The sequence below is a fragment of the Condylura cristata genome, unplaced genomic scaffold (assembly GCF_000260355.1).
Source record: "Condylura cristata isolate star-nosed mole 26May11 unplaced genomic scaffold, ConCri1.0 scaffold00028, whole genome shotgun sequence".
NCBI lineage: Eukaryota > Metazoa > Chordata > Mammalia > Eulipotyphla > Talpidae > Condylura > Condylura cristata.
In genome coordinates, this window is record NW_004567129.1 from 24320079 (window position 1) to 24339402 (window position 19324).

At 45.6% G+C, this 19324-nt stretch overlaps 1 protein-coding gene across 3 annotated transcripts in view; it reads left to right on the forward strand.

Moving 5' to 3' along the window:
- Window positions 1-19324, forward strand: part of PRSS54 (protease, serine, 54) — a 62967-nt gene that overhangs the window by 38610 nt on the left and 5033 nt on the right. The window contains exons 3-6 of one of the 3 annotated variants that reach the window (XM_004690240.2): window positions 11279-11403; window positions 11684-11866; window positions 11986-12077; window positions 13278-13449. In XM_004690240.2, the coding sequence (XP_004690297.2) occupies window positions 12020-12077; window positions 13278-13449 (230 nt within the window). In that variant the 5' untranslated portion in view covers window positions 11279-11403; window positions 11684-11866; window positions 11986-12019. The remainder of the gene's footprint in view (window positions 1-11278; window positions 11404-11683; window positions 11867-11985; window positions 12078-13277; window positions 13450-19324) is intronic. The other 2 variants (XM_012730756.1, XM_012730757.1) reach the window with 2 other exon arrangements.

A 19324-nucleotide genomic window follows, 5' to 3' on the forward strand; every position in this document is an offset into this window, starting at 1 on the left:
TGTAAAATGGATGTAATAGGGTAGTTGAAATAGTATTGAAAGAGATGAGGTACAAAGAGAAAGTTTCTCATCACCCCGGGCCTTTATTCCACCTTTAAAAAGCCAGTGCTAACAGTTTTGATGTGTATGTGCCCAGCATTCTCTAGTAACATCTCATCAGTGTTGATTTTATAAATGTGGGATCATATATAAAACGCTTCACCCCCATCATCTTCAGCGCTGTATGAGTTCAGCTGTATATTCTGACGAGCATCTGTGTGGTTGATAGTGCTGTCATTTCTATAGTCAGTGCCCTACTGGTGAATTTGGATTGCCCCCAACTTGTCACAGTTGTAAAGAGTGCTGTGATGACATGACTGCTTGCCATGAAGGGGCCTCTGTCTCTCTGGAGCACTACCAGTGTGTTGTCTGAACACCCCCCAGGTGCAGAGGGGCAGACAGCAGCCCACGCGCTGGCCATGTTGGGGTTCGAGAGTGTGTGAAGCTGGCCTGTAGCTTCACGGCAGGACTGCTCATGCCAGGGTCTTTTACACTTATCCATACTCATTTAATTTTATTCAGGCTAAGTTGTAATAAAGCATCTTGGTATACTTGATGGGGTTAAGAAAATCTATGGGGTTACCTTGCTGGGGAGGAAGAGGAATGTCAGGGGTTAGGGCAAACAGAAGGCTTTGGATGCTGGCTCTATTCTAGTTCATGAGCTGGATTGTAGAGATGAGAGAATGTCATTCAGTTTGTGATTTGTGAGGTTACTATGTATACTTGAAATGGTTCCTTTTGGGTGTACAGAATATTTCACAATGCATTAAAATTAAAAAAAAAATAAAACAAAACCACTCTGCAGACGTCGGACATTGACCAGAATGAATCTTAGGTCCACTCTTCTGGGTTACTGCTTTTCAGTCACTGTTGAGGTCTTATATTGTTGAAGAGGCCCTGTTAGACAATAACCATTTGTCAGACATTCAGTAAAAGTCCTTAGGCATAATAGATATTCCAAATACTGAACCAGCAGGTCATTCCAGTTTTCTTTGGTCAGAAGCAACAGAAACTACCTCTGAGTCTTAGGCAGAAAAGCAGCTTACTGGTGGAGTCTGACCTAGTTCACAGAAGAGCCGGGTCATGGGGAGGTGGAGATGGGAAAAACCCTCGTTTGAAGGCACAGCCTGCTCTTGGCCCGTCTCAGCAGCTCCAGCTGTTTTGATTCAAGCTCCTTGGTTCAGAGACTCAGATTCCAGGGATGGGAGTAGCTGATGGGCCTGGCCAGAGTCATAACTCCACCCTGGGCCTATGGGAATAGCAGGCCAATGTGATGTTCTAGCTTGAACTGACAAAAATAAGGGCCTGGCTAAAAGGAGTTTGGGGCAGTATCCATTTTGTAATGAGAAGTAGAAGCGTAAATATTGTAACTCAAGAAAAGAGTGGCTAGGGCTGAAGTGGGTCTCACTTCTCTGGGAGGGGTATAGGTTGCCAACAGTCTATGTGAATAAACCCCAACAGCAGCAGCCAGAAAATCCCAGTGAAATGTGAAGCACCAGGATGACTCCCTGGAAATTACTTCTTGCTCCGCAGAGAATCCGTTAGTGTAGCTTCTACTGCCTGGTCTGTTGTAGAGCTCAGTACCTGTGGACATTGAACATCCTGCTGAATAGGGAGTCTGAGAAACCCTCTCAGTGCCAGCCAGTGCAGAGGACACACCCTCTGAGTCTTTTGCTCTCACAGGATGTAGGAGAGGCTTCTAAGGAAAGTAAGTTGAGGTCAGAGTTGTTAACAGCAGGGAGAGGAAGGGTTGCTTTAGGGCAGGTGCTTTCAGTAGTACAGAGGTTAAAATATTGTCCTGAACTGGTGCAGGTGGGAAGCCAAACTGCAGGCCTGGTAGTGGCGCTCTATGGTGATCAGAGGCAGAATCCAGCTCTTGGGAAGAAAATACCTTGTTTAGATCCACAGGATGGATACCTGCAAATTAAGAACTAATTCAGAGTCATTAGGGTGGTAAATGGGAAGGCAAGCCACATTGCATGAGAGAAGATAAAACAAAAACACATTTAGAGTTCCTCCACCCTCAAATAGCAGACCTTGGGATTGTCTGATAGTTAAGGATGGATGGACAGACTGAAGAGATAAAGAAGTAAGGGACAATTAGAAACAGACAACAGGACTTGACAAAAGTGGATTTTGTAGAAAGAAGCATATTTTGTTGTTGTTGACTTGAAAAATCCCCCAGAGGATGGTTCAATAGAAAATTAGACAGAGATGAAGAAAAAATTAGTAAACCGGAAAGTATATATACATGAATCACCCAGAATGCAGCACAGAGTGACGAAATGGTTAAAAATATGAAAGTGGGCCCTCCCTGGTGGCGCAGCGGGTTAAAGCACAGCACTAAGAAGCTTAAGCCACTTCCGCATGAGTTCGATCCCCATCTGCCCCAGAGGAGATCCACATGGCGTGGCAGACCTCTCCTGACCCGCCCGCTGCTCCCCTCAGCAGTGTACTTCGTAGATCTGCCTGATCTGCATCCCATTCTGTCTCTGGTGAATCCTCTCACCCTCTGCATCTCTGGCCTGTACCCCAGTTCTGTATGAATAAATAAATAAAATCTTTAAAAAAAATATGAAAGTGTTAGTAAGCCATCTAAAAGCTAGAATGAGAAATTCTGTGTTTGGAGTCCCAGAAATAAAGATGGAGATGTGGAAAAGGTGGCAATATCTGAAAAGAGAGCTGAGATAATTTCAGAATTTATAAGAAAATATAAACACACAAAGCCAGGAAGCCTAACATGCCCTTCGTGAGAGCACAGCACACCAAGCTCTAGAAGGTCTTTTAAAGGAGCCAGAGAAAGAACAGATAAAACCACAGCAGTTGGGTTGCAGGGGGACTTCTCAAAAGAATAGAATCCAGAAGACAGAGAAAGATCATCTTCAGAGAACTGAGAGAAAATAATGCTCAACCTAGAATTGTGTGCCAATTCTAACCTGTTTTTTTCAAGAGATGAGTATAAAGAGAGACCTAGGCTGACAAAATTGAGAACATTTACCATCAGGAAGCAGAATCTGGAGAGACTTCTTTTTTTTTTTTTTTAAAGATTTATTTATCTGTTCATACAGAACTGGGGTACAGGCCTGAGACTCAGGGGCAGTGAGAGGATTCCCCAGAGACAGAATGGAGGGGCAGAACAGGCAGATCTACTGAAATGCACTGCTGAGGGGAGCAGTGGGGGGGGTCAGGAGAGGTCTGCCACGCCATGTGGGTCATCTCTCTGGCTGGGCATAGAACTCATGTCGCAGTGACTGCGATAGCTTCATCCTGCTCTGCTTAGCCCATCGTGCCATCAGGAGAGCCCAAGAGGTCCCTTTCCTAGGGTTGATAGGCCAGCTAGATAAAGAACTCAGGGAAGATAAAGACCAGGAGCAGAGTAATGAACAAGCTCCAGGTTATTTGATGAGTCTTGGCAGTACATTTTCCTCAAACACAAAGAGTTAACAATTTCTTGTCAAATGTGAGGTCACAGAGCAAGTCTCAAGAGAGTTTGAAGTGTCAGATCACATTCTCCAGCCCAGCAGGTTAGAAATGGGTAGCAAAAGTTAAGTAAAAGAAGTTATATTTAGAAACTTAAAACGCATGCTTCTAAAATAGGTTTAAAAGAAAAAAAGAATCCTAATGGAAATGTTAAAATATCTAAAATAAGGAAAAACTCAGTATATCAAAATTTAAGAGATGCCAAGAAAGTGAAAATTAAAAGGAAATACATACTCCTAAAGGTTTATTTTAAAGAAGGAGGGCAAAAAAGCAATAGATTCAATGCCTGGGCCTAAGATTTAGAAAGAAGGCATAAGTTAAACCCAAAGAAGTTGGAAGACAAGAGGTAATAAATACATTTAAAAAGCAGAAAATAGTTAACTAATAGACAAAGGTATAAAGCCGTAAGCCAATACTGGAACTTGTAATAAAAAAAGATGCTAGTATCAATAGAAACCAAAGATTAAAATAAATTAAAAAAAAAAAAACAAGAGAAGGTCAACAAAAGCAGAAGCTTATTCTAAAAAGACATAAAATGGAGCTCTGGAGAAACATAAAATTAGATGCAGGTGTGAATAAATAATATTAGGAATGAAACGAAGAATTAACTTTTACAGTAGAGATAGTGAGCCCTGTGGTCATAATGCCAATAAATTGAAAAATGAATATGAAAAAGGTAAAATTTCCTAGAAAACCATGATCTACCAATGCTGCCTCAAATAGATTCTCAAATTACAGGCCAATTTGAGGAGCTTGAAAAAAAATAAGCAGCGGTTAGAAACCTCCTCATAAATAAACATTAGGCCCAGATAGTTTTCAAATGAGTTCTGCAAATTTTCAGAAAACAGATCATTTCCATCTCCTCAACCAATTCCACAGGCCAGAAATACTGATCAGGATGGAACAAGAAAGGAAAATTACAGGCTAGTCAAATTCACAAAAATTGACATCAGAAATCCTGTGCAAAACTTTGGTGAATAGGAGTATATAAAAAGATAAACCATTAATCCCTAAAATTCGAGAGTGGTATAATTTGAGAAAATCTATAAGCTTCATTAATCACATCAATAAAAGAAAGAAAAACCATAATTATCTTAATTGATGCCCAAAACTTACTTGACAAAATTCAGTCCTACATTTTCTTTGAAACAAAACATAACCTAGAAGTAAAAAGGGGTTAAACTAATTAAGTAAATATATTTTGTCATTTCTGTCATACATTAAATGAAGAAGTGGTAGAAACCTTTTCTTTAACTAACAGAAGGACATGCACTATTACCTGTTTGATTCAACTTTGTACTGGAGTGATTAGCCAGGGCTGTGAGGCAAGAAAAAGAAATAAAACCTCTGAGAACGACAGAAAAAGATGAAACTAAATTGTCATTATTTGCAAGTGATATATGATTTTTTACATGAAAAGTCAAAAAGAATCTTCACATAAGTTATTAAAATTAAAATGGTTTAATAACAGATGGTTTGAAAAGCATAAGAGAAAATATCTTTTAATTTCAAACAAAAAGGATAAGCCACCTAGAAGTAAATTTTATCAAGAGACGTACAAAACCTCTGTGCAGGAAATCATAAAATTTTATTGAAAAATCTTAAAAGAGGGCCCTCCCTGGTGGCGCAACAGGTTAGGACACAGCACTGCAAGCTGGCTGCAGCTGCTTCAGTGTGAATTCGACCCCCAGCCTGGGAGATGCCCACATGGTACTGCAGACCTCTCCTGGCACGCCTGCTGCTCCCCTCAGCAGTGTACTTCATGGATCTGCCTGTCCTGCTCCCCATTCAGTCTCTGATGAATCCTCTCACCACCCCTGTACCTCTGGCCTGCACCCCAGTTCTGTATGCATAAATAAATAAATCTTTTATAAAAAGAAAGAAAAATCCTAAAAGAGAGCTAATTAAATTGAGAGATACTATATGCTCCTAGAGAAGACTCTATATTGTAAACACGTTTTTTTTTTTATTAAGAATTTTTTTTTTTAAGATTTATTTATTTATTCGTACAGAACTTGGGTACAGGCCATAGACGCGGAGGGTGAGAGGATTCACCAGAGCAGATTCACCAGAGCAGGATTCTGGGGAGCAGAACAGGCAGATCGATGAAGTACACTGCTGAGGGGAGCAGCGGGCGGGTCAGGAGAGGTCTGCCACGCCATGTGGATCTCCTCCGGGGCAGCGGGGGATCGAACTCATGCGGAAGTGGCTTAAGCGTCCTTGTGCTGTGCTTTAACCCGCTGCGCCACCAGGGAGGGCCCTGTAAACACGTTTTTATCCACAAATTGATCTATTGATATAATGCACTTCTTATTCAAATATTAGAAGATATTTGTGGGAGTTTGATTATGTATGAGTGTGTGTGTGTGTGTGTATTTCCAAGTTGACTCTAAAATATATGAACAACATAGACATTCTAAAGGAAAAGAATAAGGTGGGAGTACCTGCCTGGCTAGATATTGTCTCTCTCTTTTTTTAGATTTACTTATTTATTCATACAAGAAATGGGGTGCAGGCCAGAGATGTGGGGAGCAGAGGGGAGAGGATTCCCCAGAGACAGACTGGGGAGCAGAACAGGCAGATCCACTGAAATCCACTGCTGAGGGGAGCAGTGGACGAGACAGGAGAGACCTGCTGCACCATGTGGGTCACCCTCAAGGCCCCAGGATCGAACTGTGGATAGCTTCATGGTGCTGAGACTTCACCCCTTGCACCTAGGGAGGGCCCTTGATATTGAGTCTTACACAAAGCAATAACATGATTTATAAGGAGCTAGCACAGCATAGGCAAAGTGACCAATGTAACAGAGGCAAGATCTCAAACAGCCCAGGCACATTTGAAACTTCTCTGTGTCTCAAGTCACACTGGAGACCCATAGAGAAGTGTTGCTGCTACAGCTGGATACCCAGTTGTGCATCTGCATCATGCACAAAGATGATTCTAGCAGACCGCAGAATAGAACTTTAAAGTTTTGAAAAAGTGAAATGACTAGATCACTGATGCCGGCTAGGGAAGGGATTCTTGAATAAGACAAAGAACCCTATGTGGGTAAGGTTAATACATTTCACTATATTCAAATGAAGTCCTTATTCCAAACACCGTCAGAAACTGAAAACACAGGTCACAATCTGGTAACAGATACTCATAATATGGTTGACGGGCCCTTCCTGGTGGCACAAGTTAAGGCACAGCACTGCAAAGCTGTCGCTTAGCTGCTTCAGTGCAAGTTCAATTCCCCGCCCTGGAGGTGACCCACATGGTGCAGCAGACCTCTCCTGTCTTGCCTGCTGCTCCCCTCAGCAGTGTACTTCAGCCATCTGCATGTTCTGCTCCACACTCTGTCTCTGGTGAATCTCCTCACCCCCCACCCCACACCTTTGACCTGTATCCCAGCTCTGTATACATAAATAAATAAATCTTTCTTAAAAAGATATTCACAATGCATACAGTGAACACTATTCCGGATGTATTAAGGACTGACTCCTTAATCAGGAAGCTGGGAAGCGACCTGAGAGAAGAAAAGCACAAGAGATGCAAGGGTTAGCTTGGACAGGTAATAAACATGTGGGAGCCTCCCACCACCACCACCTTGATGGTAATCAGGGAGGTGCAAATTAGCAGGGAATATGATTTTATTCCCATTGGATTGGCAGAAATAATTAGGGCTGGCAGTAGCAAGTGCCGGAGAGGACACGTGTCAGCAGGACCCCATACACTCTGATGGAGGAGACGAATAGAAAACCTGAAGGAGACATCACAAGGTTAAAACCTGACTCATGCCAGGAGGCGGGGGCAGAAGGAACTAACATGACCATTAACTCAGTCCCAGAGAGGCCTGTGTCAGTCTGCTGTGGGGAATATCCAAAGCCCTGACCTGAGGGTAAAGATATAGAGATTCGACATAGTCATACAGAATCAGCAGCAAACAGGCCACCCCACAAAGCAGTGACAGCCTATATCAGGGCCATCTCTGCACCAGCGCGGGGCAGCAATCCTCTCCCCCCCCCCTACGCAGGCGCCTGTTTCCACCCACTGTCTCCCTCCGCAGGGCGGCAGCCTCCTGCCTGCCCATGACCTGTACCTGCCAGGCTCCTCTGCACTGACGTCCCCGGAGCCGCCCTCCTAAGGCCACTTGCCTGCAACCATGCAGGCTTCTCTCAGCAAACCTGACCCTTTGGGGCAGCTCTGCCGGCCTACTTGTGCCTATGCAAGAGTCCTTTACTGCTCTGTCCTTTTCCATAATAAACTGCTCTTTAAATATAACTGAGTCTCTGTCTCACAGAGAAACTTGCAGGGGAACTAGCCATGTACCGCTGAAAGGGGAGCTTTGAGGGAACCTTTCCCAGAGTGAATCAAGGACCTGGAGCTCCAAAAACATCATCACACACTGCCGGTGTGACCCCAGATTCTTCCAGACACCCTGGGAACGAACTGAGCATTATCTTTGAAAACATCCTGTGACCTAGCCATCCTCCACTGAGGACATACATCCAGGAGAAGCTTGTTACAGAAAAGCGAGAGGCGGACAGGGGTAAGACATGGAGGACAAGATAACCAGGATGTTCTAGCTGTGTGTAGCAAATTTGAGGCTATCAAGAAATAAAATGTTAAAATGTTCCGTTTATACTGAGTCGCTTCAAATCCAACAGTGTCACTAGAGAGGTGTGTAGTAACAGACACAGCTACGCGTGGTGCATTGTGGGAGCTCAGCCAGCCTTGAGGATTGTGGCTTGGGTAAGGTGACTCTCCAGGGCCGGAAGGAATGAGGTGCATTTCATTTTGATAAGAATTCAAAACCCGGCCCTCCCTGGTGGCGCAGTGGGTTAAAGCGCAGCACTAAGAAGTTCAAGCCACTTCCGCATGAGTTCGATCTCCGCCAGGGAGGTGACCCACATGGCGCGGCAGACCTCACCTGACCCGCCCGCTGCTCCCCTCTGCAGCGTACTTCATCAGTCGGCCTGTTCTGCTCCCCACTCTGTCTCTGGTGAATCCTCTCACTGCCCTAGCACCTCTGGCCTGTGCCCCAGTTCTGTATGAATGAATAAATAAATCTTAAAAAAAAAAAAAAGAATTGAAAACCCCTTGCCCACAAGTTCTTTCTTTAAAACTGAAGAATGTGATAAAGATAATCATGTGTTTTAAGCCTTTTTAGGATGATGACCACACTCCATGTTTCTACATGAAAAACCTCCACATCCACATGGATATCTGAAAATAAAATCTCCAAATATGGCAAAAGCATTTCTGTCGTTTTCAAACAAGCCCAGTGACCTCTTTGGTAAACAAATTACAGATGTTTTCCCCCAACCCTTTCCTCACCTCCCAGAATGAGGGCATTTAGAAGGCTTTTTTGAATTTAAAATTCATGATGATTTTTTTCTAAAGAGAAGATATTTAAGTGACAAAAACCTGAGTCAAAGTTATGCTCCCCGTGTGTCCACCCTGCCGTGGCTGGGAGGCTTTCACTGTGCATTGACATTAATGAAAAATAATGTGAAGAGAAGGGACATAAGCTCATGACAAAACTCTTCAAAAGGATCTGTAGGATGCTGCAAATATCAAAGACCTACCTGTAGGTAAGTAATAACACTGGCTTACTTGAACTAGTAGACATTTGCTTAACAATTCAGCAAACCAATGATGGTGACAAGAGGAAGGAAGCAACACCTGGAAAGTGCTAGATGCCTTTGTTGTTCTCATGGGACAAGATTTTTTGAAATAGAGCTCTATCTTGACAGGTTTAACAACCATTTTCCAAAACTGCAATGGAACAGATAGGTTTTTCAAGAGGGTAAAGCAAGCAAGTGGACTAAAATCCAAGTCTGTCTCCCAGAAGAAATCTTCACCTTCCCAGGGAGATTCTCTTCCCTGAGAGCAGGCACAGGGGAGAATTTCTACTTGGCCCCTGCCAGGCTCTGAGTCATTACTGAAGTTACCCACCTGGTGCCTGTGAGCATGTTACAGGGTGGTCCCCAGGAAAAGGGGAGGTTCCAGGTTCTCTGTTCCACCCAAAGGAGGGCAGAGCTGAGCAGGGAGGAGAAGGATCTGGAAAGGAGACTGAGGAGGAAGGAAGGAGAATGGAGCCAGGAGGAGATCTGAGGGAGGCACAGGGAGCAGACTTGTGAAGAAGCGGCTCTTGCTTCTTGGCCCTGGGCTGGTTGAAACAGACATGGTGAGAGACCCGTGGGGAGGTGACTGTGGCAGAGTTTATCTTTTGATTTTGCTCTTTTCCTTCCAGACTGTCAGGCCATTTCTGACTCTTTTCTATGGTCCCTGCTGGAGTGTCCTATAGACTCGTGGCGGACTTTCGGGTTTTGCTTCAGGCCAGTCCCTTTGGAGTGGACTTTTACCCACGAGAGGATGGGGAACTTTGGGCGTTTGATTTAGAAACTATATTCTTTGTCTTTTCTATATTGCACACCCATTGTATTAAAGTTCCTTTCCATGAAAGGTCTTTAATGTTTTGTCTTGATGTGGCAGATGGCAGAACCTATTTAGAGCAGGCAGGTTTGGGGGTTCCAGGGATGTCTTGGAACAAGAGCCCAGTTTCCATCAGTCTGCCTGTGGTTCCTTTGCATGGAAGAATGTAAAGTGGGACCTAGAGAACGTGGAGGGGGGGTGGGCTGTGCATTAACCTCATCACCCCCACTCACTGACAGCAGCCTCTGATGTTGCCAGTCATCATTTCGGCCTGTGTCCCCCAACAAGGCAGTGTGTGGTCCAGATTGAGACACTCAGTCTTGAAGGTGGCAGTCGCCCCGGAATTGAAAGACCTGGGTATGAGGGCTCCCCCGCCGGTTTGTAGTTGTGTGACTTCCCGCTCTGAACCATCAGATCTGCATCTGGAAGGCTCCGTAATCCCTTCATCCTGGCAGGGCGACTCCGAGTCGTGAACAAGAAACTATCTGCAAAAGTTGGTTTGTGGCCAGCAATTGTGGACAGATTGCCAGGTCACCTCCCTCTCCTCCCTCTTCGGAAGTCTTTCCCATTCTCTCCTCTGGTAGGAGCCGACACCCACTCAGGGTTAAGGTGGTCCAGGGTGGGGGCACTGCCAGGGGTGGACAGAGCAGCTCCTCTCTAGTCAGGCTTCACTTCCTGTCCACTCACCCTCGCCTCCATTTGCCATGCACTGATCTGCCCAGTAAGTATCTCTGCCGCAGCCCGGCAGCCCGAGAAACCTGTGGCGCGGCAGTTCTCGCTCACCACAAAGCTGTCAATACTCTCCTCGAGTCTGGTATTTTTGCCGAAACCGAAGTTGCCCACCGTGGCTGGAGTACAGATCCCATCTGGCCCGAAGGTTTAGCAGCTTCACGCTGGTCTCTTTGCTTGGAGCTGGGAGCCCCGGGACTAAAGAAAACAGGGCTGGGCCTCCAGGAAACCGCACCGGGAGTGTGAGAATGCTGACCGGAGCTGGAAAGGCCCCACCCTGGTTGCGGGCTTCCTCTGTCCAGTCTGACACAGGCGGAGGCTGGGGAGGCCGGGACACAATCACTGAGCAGGACTTCGCGATGGCGTGAAAGGACGGCTTGTCAGCCAGACCCAGGCCCAGCCAGGCTTCCAGAAGAGCCCTGCCAAGGCTAGAAAACAGGCAGCCTTTTCATTCCTGGCTCCTGCTAGGCCCCCACGGCCAGACGTTTGCTTGGTGACACTATGGTAACCGTGATGCCACAATGGAACATTCTCCTCAAGGTGGTAGAAGATAACCCTCTTTTGAGCTCTGCTGTGTAAGGCCAGATTGAGTTCATGTCTCCTTTCCCAGGGGCAGTTCACGGAACTCTTGAGAACCACCCTGACGACGAGAAGCACCCGGTGTATGAGGGGAGTGCCGTGACTGAGCGCAGCACGCGGGCGTCCTGAGGTGGCCGTGCACGTCCTGAGGCCAGGGTAGGTCTGGGGGGTGTGCTCAGGCAGAGTGAGCTGGAACTCCCCCTGCCTGCTAGGCATCCGCAGGACCATGGCAGGCTGCTCCGTGTCTCTGAGCGTCAGCTCCTGCATCCGTAAAATGGGGTGCTGACAGTGGCTGCCTCCATGGGGTTTTGTGTGAACTGAGCGACACGCCAGGGCTGTTCCTACGCGAAAGCCCCCTCCCTCAGTGCACTGAGCTTAGGCCCAACCAGCTGCACTTGCACTAACACCCTCCCCCACCCCACTTTTCTTTCGGCAGCATTTTATGGCTACAGAGTTCAGGCAAGGGTTGAGTTCCACGTGTCGAAACCCAGCCCCTCTCTGAGACCAGCTTGGGCAGCCTCCTCGCCGCCGACCTGCTTCCCCACCACCAACTGGACACCAGTGCTCACGGCTGGTGCTGGCTCCTTCCTGCTCGGCACCCACAATAGGGACGTGATAGGTCTGCACCCCACGGCTTTGTCAGTGGGAAGCAGCGAGGCCGGGTGAGGGTGGGGCGGGGCGGGAACACCCCTTCAGGAGGAGAGGGAAGAGCCGGGTTTGGATGCTCTGTTTCCACAGCTTCCCATGGTGTCTGCTGCGGTTCTCTCTGGGGATGGCAGAGATGAGAGGGGTGCTCTTACTGCTGCTGTACGTCTCCCGCTCTTCTGCCAGTGAGTGTGCCTCTTTCTTCCATGAGGACGTTAGCCCGTCTGTGACATGGCAGGGGAATCACCCCGGGAAAGCACAGGGTCCTTCATGGCCAGTGAGGCACTCGGGGAAGAGGACTCACAGTGCCTCGCTCTGGGCAGCGTGAGTGGGCGGTGGGAATGGGCAATGTGGCATGTGGGCTGGGGTGTTGGGAGCTGTGGCCTCCGCAGCCTGATGCCAGGGCTGGTCCTTGGTGAATGTGATCAGGAAGTAAGACTGGGCCCTCCTTCGGGATCGGTGGCGGGAAGCAGGTGGCGTTGGTTACTCAGCGGAGGGGGGGGGGGCTGCGAGAGTCAAGGTCCTTCCTACTCTGCTGTCGTGATAACACTCTCCATACGTCTATGAATAGGGAACCTTTTAAATACAGGGCAATACAACCATCTTCGGCCAACGCAGGCCAGGCAGGGGGAAAGCATGACTTAAAAGTTTACTCAACATTTTAACTGCCGTATGAAACAAAATCCACACTGCTCAGGACTGTCCAGTTAGAGGTGACCCACTCAGGGGTTCAGGAAGGCAAAGCCAGCAGGCCTGGGTGGAGCCAGGGTCAGCCTCTGCCTGGCAGGACCCTAGGACCCCTTGGCAAGATGTCAGGGAGTGCTTGGCTGGCATGATGCAGTAATGACTGAGCATGCCAACAGGGGTTTTGCTTATATAGAGCTCGGTCTTCCCACATTTATTATATTAGAGGTTATTTAAAACACAGGACTATGACTTCATAGACACTGTTAGCAGCAGAGTGAGGACATCAGTAGTCTCCACTGTACACGAATGAACGTAAAAAGCAAATAGCATCTTAGTATTTCTGTGAAAACAGTGTGAACCTTGCAGGCCCTGGACAGGGTCTTGAGGACCCCCAGACCACATTTTGGGAACCACAGAAGTCTACGGAAGGTTTCGGGTATCTCCTAGGCTGAACACTAGTGCTCAGCAGATAAGAGTGATGATCTGTAGCTAACGTTTGTAGACTCAAAGATCCCACAAGCGTCTTTCATGGGGAAGAAGACCCACTGGACTAAGAGCAGAGAGGGGGAGTGGTAGAGCGAGTGAACACCAAAACAGAGAGAGGGGAGCCAGCAAGAGGAGGGGGCGCTGAGGTCGGGTGCGGCGGCAGTGGTAGCAGACCACCACAGCCTTGCGGTGAGACCCCCACATCTCTGCAGGCTGTGGCATCCAGTACACCAAAACCACAGCATCTTCCGAGGAGGGCATGGTTCACAGCAGGGAGTTCCCGTGGGTGGTGTCACTGCAGGACTCCCTGTACACCCACCTGACTTTCGGCAGCATCCTCAGTGAGTTCTGGATCCTCAGCATCGCATCCATCTTTAAGAACAGGCCAGTACCCCTGCCTTTGGGGCCCACACAGCCCCCTGGGACGGGGCAAGGGGCGGGGACTCTGTTTCCCACTCTGCTGGGGGAGGTCTGGAAGGTGGCTCCTGGTGAGCGGGCTTCAGGATTTCTTTTTTTAAGGTTTATTTGTTTATGCATATAGAACTGGGGTACAGGCCAGAGGTGCAGGGGCGGTGAGAGGCTTCACCAGAGACTGAGTTGGGAGCAGAACAGGCAGACTGACGAAGTACACTGCTGAGGGGAGCAGCGGGCGGGGCAGGAGAGGTCTGCCAGGCCATGTGGGTCAGCTCCCTGGCCTGGGATCGAACTCATGCTGCGGTGGCTGTGAATAGCTTCATAGTGCTATGCTTAACCCCTGTACCACCAGGGAGGTCCCCTGGCTTCAGGGATTTTTATCTGCTAGGTGTTTGCTCCTCAATCAAAAATTGGGTGTCCAGTTGCAAGGTTGGTGTGTTGGGTGTCCCCGGCTATGAGGACTCCCCACTGCACAACAGCAAAGGGGAATGATTGTTCCCTCTTTATCTACAGGCAGGATCTTTCTCCCCATTTTACTATGATGGCAAAGGCTGGCTCTTAACACTAGACAGCCTTACTCATCTTGTTAAGTGAATGACAGGCGTCCCTCACCTTAAAGTGCTACCTCGGGCCTTAACAACGCCCTGCCACAAATACATGAAGAGAAGATGCCAAAGAAATACGAAGACACTTTAAGGGCACTTGTCTCTGGATGCTTGGACTGCACAGGCTTTTTGTCCTTTGAACTTCTCTGTAGTCTCCAAATTCTGTACAATCAATATACATTCTTTCAAGTCAGAAAAAAGCATGTTATAGAAATTGCTTTTTAAAAATCCCACTTTTAGACCCAATAATTTCACTTTTTGGGGATCAGTATTTACCACTAGGGAATCATTTTTACCACTAGGGACATTTTACGTACAAGTTGTCGACAGGTTGGCTAATTACTACAAAATACTAGAGTGGTAGCACTCAACTACCATGGATAAACTATTGTATAGTTACTCTCGTTTGGAGTACTGTATACTATATACTATATACGAAGAGCACAAAGGTAGCATAATTACACAGTTATCTATACATTATATAGTTACAAAGTAGGGGGGAAGAACCTATCACTATAATTGGCTAAATTATAGCAGAAACCTTTGGGATATTGGGCAGCTGCTAAATTTTTGACATATCTAAATAGCTAATAGAAAACATGTGTATTTAAATGAGGAGGCATGGACATGACAGCAAGTTCCTGAGAAAGAAGGATGAAAAAGTACAATGAAAAGTAGCTCCCTTCTCCCGTGTTCTTCAGTCACTACTACTCCTTGGAGCCACATGAATCACCAGTTTTCTGGATACCTGTCCTGAAATACTATAGCCATAGGCCTGCAGACCTGATTCTTAAATCTGTTGCGAGAGAGCCCTCTCTCCCCTGTCCCTCAAGGAGCTGGTAGGGTTGGCACAACACAACCATTGCTCACCGTTCTGGAGGCTGGCAGGCCAAGGTCAAAGTGTTGGTAGTCCTCTCCTGAGGACTGATCTTGGCTTGCAGACCACTGCTTTTTCACTGCGTCCTTGCCTGGCTTTTCCTCTCTGATGTCTCTATCTCCTTTTGTAAGAACACAATCCTATTGGATGAGGGTCCCACATGTATGGCCTCATTAAATCTTAATTTCCTCTTTAATTACCCATCTCCAAACCCAGTCATACTAGGGTTATGTCTTCACCTGAATATTTGGAGGGATGCAATTCAGTCTATAACACCCTCTCCTTTAACAGCTGTAGCCTATCACAGTATTTCACTTTTTTTTTTTAAGATTTATTTGTGCATACAGAACTGGGGTACAGGCCAGAGGTGCTGGGGTGGTGAGAGGCTTCACCAGAGACAGCGTGAGGAGCAGAACAGGCAGATGTATTGAAATATACTGCTGACGGGAGCAGCAGCGCGCAGGTCAGGAGAGGTCTGCCGTGCCATGTGGTCACCTCCAGGGCCAGGGATTGAACTCTCCCTGAAGCAGCTGTGGTTCACTTCAGCGCTGCTTCCCAACCCCTTGTGCCACCAGGGAGGGCCCATATTTCACTCTTATCTTTCTTCACTCTATTGTGAAAGCTTGGGGGGAGGGTGTCTTTATGTATAGCGCATTCTTTCCATCAGCTACATAGTGTCCTATGATGGATGTGCCATGGTTACACAGTCCTCAGATGATGCACATTGTGTCATTCCAACCTGTTCTTAGCAGAAAATCTACTTGCACATCGGGTTCTTCACATACATGCCCATATAGAGCATGGACAACCTCGGTGATAAGGACTGGGCAAAACTTCAAGCACTATTGCTGACTTGCCCTCCAGAAAGCTTCTGAGTTCTGGTTGTGTTTTCATTATTGCTATTTTCTATTTAGTCTGATGTTTTGGTTTTGATTTTCTCTTTCACTCAGAGTTTTATGAAACTGTTTTAAAATATCCAGGTGGTAGGGAGCTTCCTGGTATTCTTTTCCCCCTGACTTTCAAGGGTTGAGTTCTAATACAAGGCAGACATTCAGGAATTTGTTGAACCTGTCCTTGTGGAATTTGGTGATGTAACTAATATGTGGGAAGTGTGAATATGGTCCACAGGTAAATTTAAAAGTTCATTCTCTGTCCCTGGTGTACAGTATATAAAATCGCAGAGGGTGGCTACTTGACCTGTCCTTGGCTAAGAGGTAAATTAAAATCCCCTCTCATGAACACACTTCTGACATGTTTTCCCTCCTATTGTCTGCATTTTCTGCTTTGTAAACATTATGTCCCTTAGTGTAGGTAGTTATAACCATGAGACTGAACTCGCTGTAGTCTGGACTTGTGACCACCTGGAAGTGACTTTCTTTGCCTTATTTAATGCTGCTCTGCTCTGAATTGAAGTTCAGAATGAAACTCCTGTTTCTTGTTTTGGGCTTAGGTTGTGGTTTCTATTTTTATTGCTTCTTGTTTCTCTTTTCATGATATCACCTGTGTGTGTCTTTTCTGACAGATCTAGACAGTTGTGTTTGGGTTCTGGTGTCCATCTTAGAGTTACAATTTCATGGATGACACTTAAATCCTTTGTGTCTTTCTGGACAGGCCTCTCCAGAGTACATTGTGACCAGTGTCAGGATCTCCATCTCTTCACTTATTCCCCACTCTGTCACCTGTATATGGGCCTTAGTGTTTTCCTTGATCATATACACATTTGCACACTTTACTTTATACATTATCCATAAGGGATATGTGTAGACACCTACAAAAGGTGAGGAAATTGATGTATATACCTCTCTTCAAATTTAGTTACACCATTTGGTTATTGCCAGGATCAATATTTTTACTCCAATCTCTAATCTCAAACACTTTTCTTTAGTTTTCATTTTAGTTCAGTAGTTTAATACAATGTTAGTCCTTTTGTTGGGTTTTTCATTCAGCAAAATTTGGCTGAAATTTGTCTTCTGATTTTTCAAGGGCTCCCAGGAACTCTTATTTCCTTGGCTTTTGCATCTTTAGAAATATGTTGCTGCCCATTAACTTAAATGGCCACTTCTAATGTAGAATTCATAGACCACACATTCTTTCCTTTTAAGGAATTAATAGGAATTGCTCTCTGCCTTTTGGTATTAAATCTTGCTGTGAATATTTTGGAATCCGTTCTGACTTGTCCCTTTCAATGTAGGTGATACATCCTAGGATGCTTAAATCTGTTATCCTACTACCCCATTTCACTATCATAAATTCCCAGGGGCAGACAATAGGTTATCAGGCTGAACTCAAGATGACTTCATATGTTTTTATCTGGATGCCCAATGACTCCTTCTTTGTCATTGAAGGCCAGAAATTTTTTTTTAACCATTCTTTTAAATTTATTTTTTTTCTATGTATTTTTTTTATTATTACAAAGTTTACTTTTACATCATTTTGCACAATTTTTTTTCCATCTCGATTGTAATCCCCGCGGGTTTCCCATCACCAAATCACCCCTGTGCCACCACCATAGTTCCGTGCATTTCCCTCCCCCCCCCCCCGTTTTTGATCCCATTCCCCACTCCACCCCCACAGAATGTCTCTGGTATATGGTTGTTCATTATTTTTGTTATTTTCTCGCCTGGTCCATTATACTCCTGCTATGAGTGAAACCATCCGGTATTTTTCTTTCTCTTTCTGGCTTATCTCACTAAGCATGATCTTTTCCAGCGCCATCCAAGTTGCTGCAAAAGACATGTGTTTCTCTTTTTTGGTTGCTGAGTAATATTCCATTATATATATGTACCACATCTTTCTAATCCAGTCATCTACTTTTGGGCATTTGGGCTGCTTCCATGTTTTTCCAGTTGTAAATAAAGCAGCAATAAACATGGGGGTACAAGTATCTTTTTCAATCAGTGTTTTTGTGTCTTTTGGGTAGATACCTAGGAGTGGGATTGCTGGGTCGTAGGGAAGCTCCATGTTTAGCAGTTTGAGGAACCTCCAAACAGTCATAGTGGTTGTACTAGTTTGTATTCCCACCAGCAATGCAGGAGAGTTCCTTTTTCTCCACATCCTCGCCAACATTTGTTGTTGCTAGTTGTTTGAAGATGTGTCATTCTCACGGGGGTGAGGTGGTATCTCATTGTGGTTTTAATTTGCATCTCCCTTATTATGAGTGATGTTGAACATTTTTTCATATGTCTGTTGGGAAGGCCAGAAATTTTACCAGCTGGCCCTTTTACCCATGAAGATCCCTTTTCTATTTTGCTTGCCTTGGGGGGCTGGCCAGTATGGGGTACACAATTAAGCTCTCTTACCTTTTTGGTACCAGTTGGGTTTAGTCAAGGGCAGCACTAGGAAGAGGTCAGAAGGAGGGAGGAGAGTGGATTAGGATGCCCAAGAAGTACTGCAGATGGCTGTTCCTCCAGCCAAGTTGCCCACTGTCCAGAGCTCTCGCTGTGGTTGTTACATCATCTGGAAGTGGCATATACCCAGCCAACAGGACTGTTTCTTGTTATTTTCCTACACCCACCCTTTGTAAAGAGTCCGTATTAGGCTTTCCTCAATTTACCGTATCTGAGGGTGACATCTCTTTCCTCGGGCTGGGAGATGACAAGGAAATGTCTTAGTGTTGATCACTCTGTCTCATTTCCTCCCCTAGGAGATGGAGTAAGCTTCCAAACTGTAGATTCAAGTTTTGTTCCAGAAAGTTTTCTTAAATTATATTTTGAAGTATTTTTTCTCTAGTTGCTTTGGCCTGCTGCCTCCATTGACTGCCAGGAGTGTCATTTTTCTTCTCTAGCCTTTAAGAATCTTGGTTAATGCCCATTTCATTGGGTTATTTTTCTGTCCTGTCTTCTGCGCCCCTTATGTTTTTTGTGGTCTTGTTCTTCTTCAAGCTGTTTCCAGTAGAGGCTTCCTTTTAGTTTGACCAGCTTTTACTAACCTTGTGGCAGGAGATGACATCTAGGACCGTTTTGCTGCCATCCTTCACTGCTGTCATCCAACTTTCTCCGCTTCTGAGGTTTGCATTCTCTAGTGTTTCTTAGTTTTATGAGGTTTGTATGTGTTTCTCATTCTTGTAGTCCTTGTAGTTCTCTGGATGACTCCCAAGAGGAAAATAGCTCACTGAACTCAATCAGTATTACAATTGGAATTTCTCTGGAGTGTTTACAAAGTATATAATATGGAACAATGGAATGATGCTTGAATTAAAATGTTAAGTGTTAATCAAGAGTCTTGTTTACCCTTTTGTTATTACTACAACTGTGTTTTAACATACCGTGCATAGAAGAAAATGATCAGCAACCAAATATTAACAGGTTCTTTTTGGGTGGAGGGATAAGGTATTAAGATAGAAAAATTCCCCAAGATTCTGTGG